Source organism: Rhyacophila brunnea, unplaced genomic scaffold (assembly GCF_057557595.1).
Source record: "Rhyacophila brunnea isolate RB1 unplaced genomic scaffold, BYU_Rbru_1.0 scaffold_6, whole genome shotgun sequence".
NCBI lineage: Eukaryota > Metazoa > Arthropoda > Insecta > Trichoptera > Rhyacophilidae > Rhyacophila > Rhyacophila brunnea.
Window position 1 is genome coordinate 34577558 of NW_028233276.1, and position 17954 is coordinate 34595511.

General features: G+C 32.3%; 1 protein-coding gene across 1 annotated transcript; it reads left to right on the top strand.

Moving 5' to 3' along the window:
• The first annotated feature begins 9330 nt into the window (after positions 1–9330).
• On the top strand, positions 9331–17699 carry Unc50 (Unc50 RNA binding protein). The gene is made up of 6 exons (XM_085956527.1): positions 9331–9791; positions 10503–10568; positions 11485–11605; positions 13560–13705; positions 15889–15990; positions 17321–17699. Exons 1-6 carry the CDS (start codon positions 9551–9553, stop codon positions 17455–17457), a joined length of 813 nt encoding a protein of 270 aa, XP_085812653.1. The 5' UTR covers positions 9331–9550; the 3' UTR covers positions 17458–17699.
• The last annotated feature ends 255 nt before the right edge of the window (positions 17700–17954 follow it).

The window sequence follows — 17954 nt, forward strand, 5'->3', positions numbered from 1 at the left end:
CGGAAAATCGATTTGTATGATAAAAAGCACCCAAATTTTAGTTTAGTTCTTTTTATATAAATCACAATAGATTCCGCGGCTTTTCTAATACGATTTCCGGTTTCCGGTCCGAGACCGGAAACCAAAGATTTTATAAATATTCGAGTTAATAAAATGATTAAAATATGCATTATTGTTTATGTATTTTTAAAATTAGAGTGCCTACTCAATAATATTATTATAGCATGCATTGGTGCAAAAACGTCGTTTCAACCGAGTGCATTAATAATCCGAGACAACAAACATAATGGAATCGTCTTAAAATTGAATGAAATGAAAACTCATAATTAAATATATTACACTCATTACACCTAATAACTAACCTAGACTCACCTAACGTGCGCTGCCTCCATAACGAATCGTATGATAATAGTGTGAAATAAAGAAAAAATATAAAATTTCACAAGGTCGTTGGAGAAAATTCGATTCGATTGAATATCCCACACTTTTTGTCTAATTACATTATTCACAACAAACAAGAACGAAAGTTACATTAAACCCATTCTTTTGTTTTATTGTTATTGGTTTGTATCATTAATGTATATTTGTTATGATTTGTCAATACTTTAAATGAGATTCTTTTATTTTTTTCGAAATGTCATGATACTCATGATTGACATTGATATTCATCATTGTGATATTATGTATCTATATTTTAAATGTGTTAATAAGAAGAGTGTTAGTTGATACATTTTTTAGTTGACAATCAAGTGTAGTTAAATATTAATCAGATCGCCTACGTTACGACTTCGTTAGCGTAAAATATGAAAATAAAAAACAAGTAAGTAATTAAGAAATATAGGTACTGATTAGATTGTAATGTAATTTATTAATAGGTATATCTGTTGAATCTAGAAGCGCGTCCATCAACGCACACTTCACCCTACCATTCAACCGCTGCTATCTAACAATTTAACCTACTCATGCCGAATTGTTGCAAGTGCGTTATTTTTAAGAAGTTTTATTTTAACTTTACATTAAAACTATATTAAATCAGTATCAACGATGTGTCTGTAAGTTGTGTAAGTTTCATCAATATTGGTTTCCTACGCAATTTTTGAGTTATCACTTAACAATAAAATAGACACACAATTTAAAAAAAAAACTATATATTCGCAGGTATGTTATGCTTAAGTACTTGTGTAAATAGAAAGAAAGCTGATCAAATCATTTTTTTTAATTATGACACTTTAATGTTATTTATTAGTTGCAAGTCGGTTTTATATAAATATATAGCCATAAGTATCGATAAGATCTACATATCCGACCATATTATAATATAACACAACGTGTTATTTATATACCTATTTTGACATTGAATGGAGTTAGTTAATTGGGAATTTGTGATTTCTCGACTCCTTTCATTCCTCAAGATTCGAAAATTCTCTAAATCAATAATATTTGTTTTCTTAAGAATCCAACATTGGTTTCTTGATTTATTTTTTAGAGAAATCGTCATTATTACGAAATTATCTTTTGCCATTTTTTTATTATTTAGCGATTCCAGAACAATTTCAGTACGGTTGAATAAGTAACCATTGAAGAAAATTATATTCATTGCGTTGGCAGAAACGCTTGTACCTAAGTGAAAAAGAAAATAGTGGCTGGTTTTGACGTTTTGTTTTGATTCTACTTTATAACATGTGATTGTTCATCTTAATAATAATGATAAAAAAAGCTTTTTAGGTTTGTAGAGTTACTACTGTAAGGTGTTTATTTCTAAACGTGGTCCTGGCAAATAAATACTGTCAGAAACCACTAAGTAGTATAAAACTACTACATATGAATCTGTAATGCAAAATTACAATGCTATAGAATTACTAATATTTTTCAGTTTCTCTTTGGTTTTCTTCGATATCTTTGAGCAATGTCTACCGCAAAAATGAATTTTCCAAAATTAAAAATGTCTAAGTATGTAAATATTGAGTGTAATAAACATTACATAATTTGGTAGGTATCGAAATTACCTCAAAACAAAATATCATACTTTACATTTTACAATGTACCTACCTAGGGGAAGATTAACGGTCAATAATTATGATAATACAATAATTCAGGATGTGAAAAAATGAACAACTCGTTTAGCTATTGCCGCGATGTTTAGGTATGTATGTATTTTGAGACTTATCTTGTATACATTTATTATTTTTTCAGTGCAGTCTTTAGTTTACAACATAATATAATACATCATATAGATTCGACAGTTACCTACAAAATATTAATGATTTATTTTCAAATGCTAAGATATATTTAAAATTAACTAATCTGCATCTAATAATTGATTGCCATAATTTCTAGAAAAGTAAAAAAATACTTTCTATTGATCGGCTATTATATTAGGTTAATAGAATTTATATAGTTCTGTGTCATTAGCTCAGATGCTTTTCATTAGCATAAAAATAAAAATAATAAATTGTAAATTCTCGTCTGCTATTTAAATCAAAACTAATACAAACCTGTTAATATTAAATATTCCATCTTGGTTTTCAGTCTCCTATTCGACTCGAATCGAAATTCAAATCTGCGCGGATTCTAACTTCTAACACATAAACCCACTTTTCTGTTGATCAAGTATTAATTGATTTTATTATTCATTCGTGCACTTATCAATTTAACAACTTTTCGACGTAAAATTTAATAAATAATATTTTAAAGCGATTATTATAATTTTAGACTCACTGACACATCATAAAATTTTATCGGTGTATATTTTATTATTTTAAAATCAAATATATTTTTACAGTTTGTATATTTAGTTCATAGCTAGTTTTCCCGCGAGAATGCACCGCTATAGTATAAGTATTTGGAGGAAAGTGAGAGCGGTGTTGCCACTACGGTGAGCGCGCGCGTTCTGCGATACATTTTGGCGCCACTTCCACTTACATCGACTAACTTCAACTTTGCTTTATTATCGACTGCTCAGTAAGAGTGTCATGCAATACAGCATCGGGAAGTTAAATGGTGAATAATGATCGATCGTAATGTTTTGGAATACATATTTTCCGTGGTTTAGTCATACCTAACCAACACGCAACCATTTAAGTTAGGTACGTACTTTACAATTAATTACTTCTCATCAATATATATTTTTGCCACTGAGGATTATCTTAGTGCAAACATTTGTGAATATAATCTGAGCTCTAGACATAATATAGATTCATCTCCAATACAGTTATGTTAATGGCCCCCACAAGGGGGGGCTGACAGGGCTCTAGCCTGAGGGCTCCGGCTTAGACAGGGCCCGGCGTGGAGGGTTGACCAGTTAAATAAGAAAAATATACACCACAAATTTTCTCGAATAGTAAAAAAAATTGCCTGCGGCGCTATTTTCCTTATTGATTATTAACATTTAAAAAGTTGTGGCTGTGTGGTGTAATTTGATGTTATATTATGATGATAATTACACGATAATTCACGTGTAAAATTTTTCTTTATAATTATTTTAAGTGTGTTTCTTGACTTATAAAATTGCTATTTATCCAATATGGAGAAGGGTTACATGTTACTTGGCTACCACAAAAGGAGGACGCGATCAGTGCTTCATAATATGCTGAGTGCTGACAACTCAATAAATCAACTAGATTTATTTAAAAATCGCTAAAAATACAAGGAATACCCTTAACCCTGGGGTACCGCGAAAACCACTTGGGGAACACTACTGTAGAAAATCATACTGGCTTTAACTTTAATCTTAATCGATAGTTAGGGGCGCCCGCTTCAGGATGTGGGGGCCATCTTTAGGCTACCTATTAGGACGTGTGTATGTGCCTATAATAATAAAAATGGTAGAATATATTATTCCATAGCACTATGCCACGTTTTTTGAAGTCACAGTAATTTTATTCATAATAATATAGATATAATATTATGTATACTTAATAATTAATAATACTATTAAATGAAAACTGTATTCAAACTAAGACAATAATCTTAGACTTGGGTTATGGGTGGTATCTATGTACCTACAAACCTTCTTATTTCTATAAAAGACTTGAACGCATGGTCAAGTTTGAAAGTTGGATTTTTTTATACCTAGTCGAAAAGTGTATCGACTTACCAAATAGACGATTCACGGGCTTAATTTATTATTGTTTAATTGAAGCAACATTACAGCAGACCCTGTATTCTTACATCGGTACATACTATCCTTACATACACCACTGATCCCCAACTTGGTTCCGCGAGCCGTGTCAAGAGTTCCGCGAGATTTTGTAAAAGTCTGTGAAGCAATAATAAAATTACAACTTGAAACATTTGTAGTAAAGTATGAAAGTATTCGCAAGTTTTTCAACAGAAATATCGCGTCATTGTTATTGTTGAAGTATACAAGGGGGTTTTAAATTGTGAATGTAATTTTTCGAGCAACAAGAAATAAAAATTGAGATATTGAGATGACGTCTCAGTAATGGGCGCCGTCGCCTACGATGCATTTTTCCGTTTGATTCTGTCAAAGCGTTGAATATGTCCATGACTATAGCAAAGTATTTTTGTGTATTTTATTAACCTATCCATTAGATTGAAAAAAAATGAATTATTAATTTGAGACTAAAAATAGATAATTATGGCTATTTGAGTCTGCTACCACTTTAGCCTGCGCGCTAATTAGGCGGCCAGTCACTGAAACTCGATGCAACGACCGGTCGATGGGCTAACCATCAGACGTTTTCGACGCTCAGTTGCCCCCGTACAAGACCCCGTTTCATTTCTCTCCATACCCAAACATCGACGCAAAATGGGCGTTGGCTCTTAAACATCGCTTATGTAATATCAGCTTAGTCGGGTAAAAACTTTACAAGATTTTACAAAATGCTTCAAGGGTTCCACCAAATAAAATAGATTGAGAATTACTGACTTACGCAATAACGAAATAATACTCACTTATTTCTATTATTCTGGTATTCTCTAGCAGTAAGGAACAGGTACGAATTATCTTCTTTCATACTTTCTTTCTTTATGCATGCCCAGGTGGAGCATATGAATATCGCACGCTGTGCAGTGCCTCCAAGAATCCCTGTTAATAGTCGATTTGCATCATCCCAGGTCAAGACTAACCAGGTAAGACACGAAAAACAAATTAATAATTAAAGTAAAACGTTGTTGATTTTTTTTTCATTTTTGTATTATTTAATGAAATAAAGGAGAGGAGGCGCTTTAAGATTAATTTTTTTTAAAAGGGAGGCGTAGTAACATAAAGTTTGGAAGCCACTGCTCTAAGTAGTTAGATACCCACGTACGTAAAATATACCTTAAACCACGAAAAGAAATGAACTTTTGTAATGCTTATAATATTTCCACGATAATATTTTGATTAATCTATTAATTATTATAATATTCCAGATAAGCGGTGAATAATTTGGATCTATTCAGGCGACTTGACTGGGACGTGAAATCGCCATGTTGTCTTTGCTACCTGTACCTTCAGAACAGGATTAAGAGGCATGCAAATGAAACCCGCCTAGTAGGCTTAAAAATAAATATCTCGAAGACAAAGGTAGGTAATGATAAACCGCTGATGAACCAAAAGCAATCATCATCAATGGTACTCAAATCGAGCGAGTCAACAACTACGTCTATCTTGGTCAACAAATATCAATTAACGGTAGTACCTACTTATTTATGTATGGCGAGATTGTTCTCAAAAACAAACGCAAAAAGACCACAAAATAAGACAATGGTTAAGTAGGCAGGCAACAGTACGCGATGCGATAGAGGTAGCCAAGCGGATGAAATGGCAATGGACTGGACGTGTCGCTCTGCGAGTGGACAACTGCTGGACTAATGCCGTCATACAGTGGTACGCAAGAGGCACTATACGACCACAGGGACATCTTAAAATTCGCTGGATAGATGAACTAAGCTAAAGTTCGGTAGATGTACGTAGCTGAAAAGAACCAGTGACCCGAGAAGAGTGGAAGGAGCTAGGGGAGGCGTTATGCAGTAACAGTGGATCAACGATGATGATGAATAAATATAATTCGCAAAATTTTTCATATCGCTTTGTAAATAAGGTCTACCATTTACGAATTATAAATGCATTATTATGGATACCTTCTGACATTAAATTAAATTTACATAACCAAATTTCTCAAAAGCGACAAACTCTCTCCAAGATTTCGTCCGACCTTCTGATTCATTGGGTTTTCATATCCTGCTATGACTATCGCCGATTTAATCTTACAGAAAGTAGGTAAATATATTTTTTACATAGGTACATATTTTCCAAATCATGGTTGGTTGTTATGCAATGTTACCACACGAAAAATACCAAGAAACATTGCAAAATACTTCCTTTATTATATCACATTCATGTACAATAATCTTTCATACTGTAGTTTGAATTATTACGTAGAAAGACTTTTATCAACATATAATATCATAACACTTCATGGTCCCGTCGACGTCACGTGGGGGTAGGCAGGTTGAGCATCGCATGGGGGTGGCAGTTACTTGAAGGGCGGAAAATCGAGGAGAACCATTAGGTATAATATAGAAATGTCTACATAAACTTAGTAATAACGGAAATATCTTTCCATTAAAAAAATAAGTCCACTGGTTGGAAACAAAATGTATTAATTAACATAAAAGATTTATCAGGGCTGTATTTTTGTCGGTTTCGCGATGTCTAGTTTACTTCCGTTTACTTTGGACGTCACGTTATTGGTGACCAGAAATGACACGAGCAGATTTGCGAATTACATTTGAATTATTATAGGTAAGTACATACTTACCTAAAGTTATCCAAAGATTTTTGGCTTGTTACTCGAGAGTTTTGGAAGTTGTTATCAGGTGTATTTTTAAATATGTCTGAAATCGTGGACTCCCAATATTCTCTATTGAACCAGAGATGGCATTTAAATTAGATTTGGATGATATGAGATATAGTTACTGATTTTGCAATAAAAAAGGCCAGGATTTTTTTTTTATTTTAATGTTTGAGTGTTGAGACTATTAATTAATAGTGTATTTCTGATTAAAAGTAAGATTAATAAGATATTGGAGCCATGAAAGGATGATAAAAAATACTGTATAAAAATGGGGCTGCATTTTGGCGCTGCCTAGGGTCGGCATTTTGTCTGGAGAGGTCACTGATTCCGCAACGCTATTAGTAGATATGATCGAATTGGAATCGAATCATTTATGCCACTACAACCCTTGTCGGGTCTTGGCATCCTTCAAAAATTTCCTCCATCATGATCAACTCAGCGCCGACACTCTCCATTTGTTTTGGATGAACATTCTTAAATCTCCTGTGGCGCCGTGCAGGTTTTCTTTTTCCCTCGCAGTATTCTATGCAAGCGACTGATCCAACGCAGTCTCTGTATTTTCGTAATATTATGTCATAGGTATGATCTTTACGCCCCCATACAGTATGTATATTTTCTAATAATACCTCAAACCGGAGATTCAAAGATTCTTCTCAAGACTGCCCTTTTAAAGATATCCATATTTTTGAGTCCCCAACCATTCGTTAAATGTCATGGTTGATTAGGTAGCCATATAAAAATGCCTACGTTGGCGCATTGAAATATGCCGGTTATAACCGACTGTTTGTAGACGCCATTTCTGGCGGTCTCGTTTAGCGTTTCATTGCATATTATGACACCAGGTCTAGATGTACGATAAGTCTAAAGGAGCCCAATGAGCTTGTGATTTCTCGGGCTTTCGAGAATTCTTAAGAATACCTGTAGATGTGTTTGCCAATTTCCTTCAAAAAATTGTTTTCCGTCTAGTTTTTAGCACACCCGACCAAATGTTTTCATCCAGCAAATAAATACTGTTCAGAATCAAGGTCGAGAGCTTTTTTTTACCTCATTCGTTTCGCACACATATTGCAGAAATTCCATCGAGAGTCAAAGTTTTTTAGGCGTTTTCCCTGAACAAAAAATTCGGGAAACGCAAGTTGAGCAAGACTTTTTTTCTTTTTTTTGGCAGAGCTGCTTCTGAATCCCACGCTGTGAGAGATGATTGTACCAATATGTAATTGATACATATTAGGTATATTATTAATTTTATTAGGACACCGCTATTTCTTGTTGGAAAGACATGATAGGTGAAAGATATAACGCACATTAGGTAATAGGTATTATAATAAGTATGTACATTTTATAAGAAATTAATAATCTTATTATAAAGTACGAATTTTCGAGTCACTCCATAGCAGCGTTGCCAGACGTCCCGCTGTTTATACAAAAATAGATTGTGTCCTGTGCGGGACAGTTAAATTCACGGTTATTCAACGAATACGGAAAAAGAGACTAAAACATATTTTCAAGCTAATTTTATTTATTTTAAGCATACCAACATCTAATTGCTATACCGAACGGGTATTTTCTGAGTTGAATTTTATTTAAACTGGTGATACAGGCAACACGTTCTATTGAGTTGATAACATTTGAATTACTTGTTCAATTCAACATGATGTAGGTACGAATGTGCTGAGTTTTACAAATACAAAGAAATAATTCCTTATGAAGTCAAATCTTCAGCCAAGTACAAATAGGTGAGTGTCGGGAAAAATTATTGATTAATATTATTATATTGCTTGTTAAAGAGTTCTATAGTTTGTGTTGTGTGATTTATAATTGATAGTATAGAAATAAACATTGGAAATATATTGAAATATGCGTTTTTTAGGCTGTCCCGCTTTTTGCTCCTAAATCCTAAGTCATGGTAAAATAATAATTATCTGGCAACGCTGCTCGATAGGTTGATCAGTTTTGTTTATAATTTACAGCATCCCAGCTATTTTCAGCTATTTTTTATTTTTTTTGTAATTGCCCTTTTCTCCGTACCATTCTCCATATACCACTGAATCAACAGCAATCAAAATATAATACCTATATTCTGTTGTGAAAATGATAGTTCGAATAAAACCATGAATAAAACATGTACGTACATTAAGTAGTAACGCCAATATAAAAAAGTTTAATATGCTGGCAATGTTGCTATTATGCAGGCTTTAAAATGAATTTTAATATTTATTTTTATGAATGATTTTTATTATTAATTAATTGTTATGACTAGTAAATTACTTAACTTATTTTTTTTAATAATATTTAAATTACCTACTGTTGAAAGTGTAGATACTAATAATATTTAATAATATTTATTATTCACTGATCTTAACAATGGAGAGTTAAAATAACTATATCTTTTTTATAATAATGTATTTGTGCATAGCAAATATCTACCTATTTTGTTCTGACACGCCGTAAATATACATTTATAAAAAACTTAACTTGGACTATTATTGTATCCTGTGACTTTTATTATAAATAATATTTTAATTTTAGTAGTGGCAACTGTCGACGTTGTATATGTCAAAATAAGATGTCACTTATTTGGTTAACTAGTACAAATTAAAAACCTCAACTATTTAATTCTTCGATGTCTATTATTTGATTGGTGTAATGAATATTATAAGCTAAAGAGTGTATATTGATTGTCTAACCAAGCGGTCAAGATAGCAGTTAACTGATAGGATCGGTGATCATTTAATATAAACGTCATCATGAAGTATCCAACTTCACCCACTCCAAGTGAAGGCTCTGGAAGCTTTCCACGGAGCACTTCGCCATTACCAGCACCAGCAAATTATCAGTTGAATTGTCTCACCGCATCTTCAAAGCGTTACAAATACCTCCGAAGGATTATAAAGTTTGAGCAAATGGATTTTGAATACGCACTTTGGCAGATGGTTTATTTGTTTATTGCACCACAAAAAGTATATCGAAACTTTCAATATAGAAAACGTAAGTATCCTGAATTAAACACAAATAATAGTTATTTCGTAATATTGCAAGAAAACTGTATACTCACTTTTTTAATATAATCGTGAATTTGTTTGGAAAAATTGGTGGGTATACCTGTTTATTACCTTGTCACTTACGAATATATTTATTATAATATTAAATCACCATTTCTGCACATATCGTTTTTGTGACGTAAAAGACAAAACCTAATACAACCTACTGTAACCCAAAAATAAGACCACAACCACAAAACTGATATGGAATACTTACTATCTTCACCGGTAACTTAAAGATCTTTTACAATAATAAACAGACAATATGTTGATGGCATCAACTGATAACCAGAGCTATAACCCTCACCCCTTATTCTGTGACACACCGGTTTGTATTCCACAGTTCGGTAAAATTCCTCTGTTCATGAATAAAATGGTTTTAATAATTTTGTTTATGAAGCTGATTCTTAGGCTAATGCAGCACTCGAAATGGAAAACTTTACGAACCGGAGCGCTCGAATATCGTTATCAAATTATATGTGTATTTTATAAAAATAAGTATGTAAGATTTTTTATTGGCCTATATAGCTCAGACTGTCAAATATTTTTTTTCCACGAGACAGAGCGATAATTTTATCGATTTTACGAACCGAAACGGCGCTCCGATCCATTTCGAGTCCTGGCCTAATGATAATAATGAATGTTAATTTATTTTTAGAAACAAAATCACAGTTTGCCAGAGACGATCCTGCATTTCTAGTTTTATTGAGCATATGGCTTTGCTGTAAGTATTTTCATATTAATTTAATTGCTGCAATAGAACTTCTATTATCCATAAACCAATTATTGGATTTCACTAAAAAACGATTAAGTATTCAGATTTCACTAATAAAAAATATTTAAGAAAAACATTTATTAAACTATCAACTGGAAACTGAGGCAAAGGAGTTATCTCTGTAGGACAAGATGCATAGGAATCATGAATAGCATAGGGTACATATCTCACTTCATTCAGTTTTGACTGATAAGTAATCAGTTGGTATCTTTTAAATATCATATTTGTATTGCATTTAAATGGTTTTTCTCAAGTGTCATTTTATGTGTTTTAAAGTAGTAATATATTCTGCTTGTATAAAAATTAACATCTCAATTTAGTTTTCTATTTGTATCACTTATAGCAAAATGTAATATTTTTTTAAAGACTGATGTAATTTGATATGTGCTCTGAAGGGGGTCGTCCAAAAACAAATTGAGAAACTCTTGAGTAAAGGGTGTGATTTTTAGTCAAATTATGGAATTGATGATTTACCACTAAGTCAGTGGTAAATCCATTGAAAAGACGAACTAATTGTATGCTTAACTGAGTCGGTCAATAAGATTGACCACCTATTTCGCCATGGCATTGAAAAAATTCTTCTGATTTATGAATCAAAATACATGCAAAATTTTGATTTAAAATGCTTGAAATAACACTTAAAGTATGTTAATTAGATAACCGCTCGAGCTGAAATTTTAATGTGATGTCAACGACAGCGTATTGCGCAAGCGTGCCATTGCATTGACCAAGCACGAGTTTGAAATTCGAACGAAACATGGTTAGGTACTGCCTTTTAAATAACCGTAATACAAGTATTGCATAGTTGGAATAGATCTGCAAAGATATAGTAAATTACTCTTTTGAAATTGTTTTTTGATTTCAGTGTCATCAATTGTATTCGCATATGTGTTGGGCTTAGGATTTATTCAATTCATCTTTTTTCTACTTTATGTAATCTTTGTTGATTTCATTGGAGCTGCAATCATAGTAGCTACTATTTTATGGTGAGTTTACAAATTATTATAATATACCTACACAAGTACTAATAAATGTTAATTATACCTATGAGAGAGACATAAGACATTTTTCTTGACTTGCTAATATTTAAAAAAATATGGAAACTACCATTTTTGTTTTTAGAGCCCTCATGTGTAATAATAAGATGGGATCAGCGTTGCCAATTTAGTGTTTTTCTTGCCAGATCTAGTATTTTTCGATAGGCATCTAGCTTGCAAAAAACGCATCTGGTTTGCGGCATTTTTACTAGCGTTTTTTGATGCATTCAACAGCTTTAAATTTGTTGAAAAAAACGCTAGATATTTGGTTTATTTATTTTCTGCGCATCAAATTTCTGACTATCAGATACTTAACGCAGGTAGGTCGGTACCTATTTTAGTGAGAAATAAAACACGATGAAACAATTTCATGCATTATTTAATGTTTTTGTATCTTATTCCGAATCTCTGCGTATGTAAAATAATAATGTAAAAATAACTATTAATCTTAACGTTCTTTAATTATCTATATCTGTCCTACAAGAAAGAAGCTCTCGTCTTCAAACATGAAACGAAACTTGAACGCCGTTGACACAATATAGGTATCTGTTGTCAATTTTGAAATATCTCTTAAAATGTGTGGTTTTTACACGTATCAACATTTTTTCGATTTTTGCACTTTTTTTTCGAAACGCGAAAGCAAAGATATTAACTTCGTAGAATAAATAGATTTACCTGGAAATTTATTTTCAGAAAATCTCGCATTTTTTCCTGCCAAATAGCTTGTTTTCATACCCCGTCTGGCATGTTTTTGTCAACTACAGTTGGCAACGCTGGATGGGATCCTTTAACAAATTTACATTTTATAAGGTTTTTTTTTAAATTGTAAGTTTATCTTTGACTTTAATATAAAAATACTTTTCTTTTTAAATTCTAATGAATTCAAGCTCTTTACTATTCCATTTAAGTCGTTTCTCGCGTACCGGGTTTCACCTTTCGGCATCTTCAGGCATCGTGTACACTCACCAAAGGCAAACACACACTGACAACGAACACTCTTAATTCTACGAGTGTTCGTTGTCAGTGTGTGTTTGCCTTTGGTGAGTGTACACGACGCCTGTAAGTTTATCTTTGACTTTAAATATAAAAATACTTTTCATTTTAAATTCTAATGGATTCAAGTTCTGTACTATTCCATTTAAGTCGTTTCTCGCGACCCGGGTTTCGCCTTTCGGCATCTTCAGGCGTCGTATACACTCTTAACTAACGAGTGTTCGTTGTCAGTATGTGTTTGCCTTTGGTGAGTGTACACTACGCCTGAAGATGCCGAAAGGCGAAACCCGGGTCGCGAGAAACGACTTAAATGGAATAGTACAGAGTTTGAATCCATTAGAATTTAAATTCATGTTCCATCAAGTACCTTCGGTCGAAAGTATTAATACTTTTCATTTTAATGTTTTTAGATAGGTACGTATTTATTAATGTTTTTAGATAGGTACGTATTTATTAATTGTTAAAATAGGTATGTTAAAAAGTATATTATCAAAAAAATGTCTCAAATTGCAAGCATTGTATTTTTCCGCTATGTGCCTCTGTGGGTCTATTCTATACTTATCGAACACTAAATTGATAAATAGTATCAAACTTAGGGTAGGTTTGTATCAAAATATTAGCACTTATTGTAACAATTACACGAAGCCGGTTTTTATTGTTGCAATAAGTGCGATATTTTAACAGCAGCAAGATAGGTGCTGTTAAAATATAGCACTTATTGCAACAATAAAAACCGGCTTCGTGTAATTGTTACAATAAGTGCTAATATTTTGATACAAACCTACCCTAAGTTTGATAATATTTTTCACTTTATCACTTTAGCGGTCGATAAGCATAGAATAGACCCACTGATAGGTGGAGTATCCGCCTTAAATATAGTTGATAAATTAAAATATTTTTATTGTTGTAGGTATGTTACAAATAAATATCTCAGAAGAGATCCATTTGGAGCTGATGTTGAATGGGGATATGCTTTTGATGTGCATTTGAATGCGTTCTTCCCCCCACTGACGATCCTACATTGTTTCCAATTAATATTATTTATATTATTTAATAGTAAGAATATTAAAGTTTTTATATTTTTACATTTCAATATATTTTTTTCCCATGAACTATGTCCGTGTTCTTATTTTTACTTTGTGGACCACAGGTCCTTAACTTGTATGACCATTAGATAGAAGTTGCTCAAGTGTCAAGTGATAGTACTTTTACGTTATCCAGATCCGAACCTAATAAGATCATAATATGGGCCTGCACAGAGTGGAGGTTTATATTAACAGATTTTTGTTTTTATGAGAAATGGATGTTCGTCACATGTTCAACCTATTAGGTCCATACTCTGACTCCAAACACACATTGAAAAATAATGTGTGTATTTGCCAGACCCAGGATTCGAACCCGGAACCCACTACATTATAAGCCGACACTTTAGCCGCTCGGCCATTGTGGGACTGTCAGCATTATTGCTTTAGTGATGTCTAATTCAATTATGCTGCTCCCAGACTATATGACATAAGATTGAGATTTTTGACATGAATGCAATCAGCATGACCGTGTTTAATAAAATACTTTCTCAAAGAAATATGTATCACAATTTTTGCATGTTTAAATATTCCCCCTTTGCACTCCTTAATTAGGCGCACATATAAGGTGGGAAGAAATACAAATAATTTATGTGATTGGAATATTTCTTCTTCATCAGGACCTCATAATTGAGGATCCTGACCTGGATAATATAGCTGTCGAATAGCCCTCTCAAAAGGTTGGTCCCACTCCACTCGGCATTCTACGAGCCACAAGGTCTGTGTCAGTGGAAGACCCGTGGCACTCATGGAGTGGTACAATCATCTGAAGCATCCAATGTTTCCTTTGATATTCTGACTGGCATGTCTAAAAAACATGACATTGTGTCATCCACAAGCGGACAATAACAATCCTAATAGTTATAACTAGGGAATCCAATCCCAAGCCAAAATTCTGATTTCGGGATTACAATTTGACAATCCCGGGACTGGTCCCGGGATTAGCATTTTTTTTCCATTGTTAATATAAAATTTTAATATTTACAAATAACATTGATAAAATCGGTCAAAAATAAATCTAGTATAATTTATACTATTTAAGACATGTATTGTTAATATTGTATACGTCCAATCTTGGAAATACACAAGTTTAATGGAGTAAAAAATATTGTAATATAAATAATAATGTGAATTTAATATGAGATTGCTGTTTCTGATAGTAAAGACATAATGAATGGATTAGCGAGATTTAAAATAGTAAAGCAAATAATCATGGCGTACTTATGGCCTTTCCGCTTCATAAATCTAATTAGTCAGCCAAATATGAAACTGCCGTAAAAAGTATGATATCATGGTGGAATTACTTTGTTAAAAGTGCGAAGTATTGTTTTTTTCCAATCTTTCTCATTTTTAATACTTTATGTGAAAAAATAAAATGTATCGGCAACCTACACATGGGTATAAATCAAACTTCATTCAAACTCAGTTTATTTCTAATGTAGTTATTTTTTATTAAAAGTATATTTTCGCTTTTATTTTATTTTCCATAAAAATTGATAAAAAAATCAATCCCGAAATCCCGGGATTATGTTTATCAATCCCGGGATTCATAGGTATCGAAAATAGCTCGGGATCCCGGGATTGGAATCCCTAGTTATAACCGATTAAGCTTATGCTACGCACATTCGATAATTACTTGTGGATGCGACAGGTCGCAAGGTGAGAACCCATAGTAATAGGTGTTTGCTAGAATATAGTGCTGAGTATCTGGCTATGGAGTACTTAGCCGGAAAAGTGTGGGGGTTTGCAGTAAATGCAGAAGTCAGTGGTACTACAGATATTGGTGTCCACCTGACGCCTTATCAAAAATAAATTTTTATGGATAATCTTTCGACCTGTCGCAACCACAAGTGGTTATCGAATGTGCGTTGCATGTGTGCCTTACAGTAATATTTATTAGTGTTTGCTTGTGTCGTCTGCGCTGTCTTGTCTTTTAGATATGCCGTGGTAGAATGCTGAGTGAAGTGAGCCAACCCTTTGAAAAGGCTGTTTGACAGCCAAATAATCTGGGTCACGTTCCTCAGTTGTATGGACCCGAAGAAGAAATATTCCATTCATCTAAATAATTTGTATTTTTTTCATTCCTGGGGGAGCCCAATTGTATGGTAAAGTAATTATACTAGTAGAATAGAGCCTGATCTAATTTTTTCGTTTCAGATTTTCTGAGTGGTGATAGCTATTTATCATGCATCGTTGGAAATTTCTTTTGGCTGATGGGCATTTTCTACTATGTTTATATCACATTCTTGGGTTACAGCTGTAAGTATCTGTAGTTAGCAATTTAATGCAATATGCAAAGTGTTCTCAACGCTGAGGATATTCATTTTTCTATAAGTAGGTTACTAAAATAATTCTGGAAATTGCTTTCAAATCTTGTAATAGAAAAAGTTCATTTGAATTCCTGTAGTCCAAACTCCGCTTCAAGTCGTACAACTCCGTATGTATTTCATTACAGTTCTTGTTGTTTTAGGCCGTCATCATACCAACATCAAATTTACATGCATAGATCAAAATAGAATGATACCTGCGAAAATCTCAATTAGTAACGTAGTATGGTGTTCCGCAATCATAATTGTTGCCATTTTTTAAATTTCGATTTCCCGTTTAAAATATTTTTTAATTGACATACAATGCTAAAAGAATGAAACTGCACAATATAAATTGAATAATACTAAATTAATTGTTAATAACTTTAAATATGTAATTTAATGGCTGCATTATCAGTGGTTTGCATGAATAGGCATTCGCGGATACAGCATACCTATATTACCCCATTTGTGATTTTTTTTGATATGGCAATGAATTTCCTTATTTTGAAATTATTTATTTAAATTCAATTAAACCCTGCCTAAATCAAATCATAATAGTAAGTTTAGGTATGCTATGGGCAATCTGACAAAAATATTGTACACTTTTTTAGTCATATTTATTTGTTGTCGTTGAATTAAAGATATATATTACAGATGGTGTTAGCTAGTTTTAAATTCATTAAGCCACTATCGATAAAAAAAATCTTCTATCTAATATGTATGGTTTAATGGCATAATTTTAATTATTTTATAAATAAATGAATATTTTTTGACTATTGTCTATGACTTGGATTAGGCAGAGTTAATTGAATTTTAAAAATTAACAAACATTATCTACGCACTGTAGTCTTAGTTCAATGAAAACAGATACATTTGACTGATAAAGTTAGTGTGCACTATTTATGTCGAATCTTAACAAACTACCTCCACCTTTCGCCACTGACAACTGTAAATGTTAACTGTGAGAATAATATTATTTAATATTGGTTATCTTTCATGTTTGCATATATAATCGATACTCAAAACAAGTTAACAATATTTAAAACTTTAAATTTCTGGTTAAAAAATAACCGATATCAGATTTTCAGGTTATCCGTCGAGCTTTACTCTAACGTGTACTTTAGTGCTAACTGTTATTCATCTTAATAGCATGTAGTGATTTGTGTCATTCTATGCATCTCGACCTTAATTATTGTCTTCATACAATATAAGATTCAAATTCAGATATGACCAATTATTAATTGAAATGTTTTATCAGTTTTGTATTATTATTTTTACAGGCTTACCAATTCTTCAGAATACTAGACATCTCTTGCTGCCACTTCCACTACTGTTTATATTGTACATCATTACAGTTGCGTTGGACTGGAACATAAGTGTTGCCCTGATTGATTTTTATGAATATCGAGTATTGTAGTCATCATAATAATTAATTGTTAATTCTTATGACCAGCTTTATAATATTATTAATTCTATTCTTTATGAATATTGTCCCGTTCTGAAAGAATTATCTTATAATAATTGACAGTGGTATTTTCTGTTAAAAATTAAAACAAAATCAATTAAAAATATTATAAGTTGCTATTCTATTATTATTATTGTAATTTTACTTAATAGTTAATTAGTCATATATCCAAATAATACCTAAAACATTTTTATAAAATAAACAGCGCTCTTTTATTTTCCTTACCTAAAGTCAGTTCCAATTATTTATGTCAAAAATAAAACAATTAACTTAAAGCATAAAGATTTTAGATTATGTTTTATTAATGTAAACTTATACAAATATCAGACTTAACCTTTTCACTGTTACAATGTTTTTTAAATTCCCAGCGAGAAATGCAATGATTTATAATAATTTATTATTGTTAATAAAAAAAATAAGGTATTTTCAAACACAATATACGATTTTCA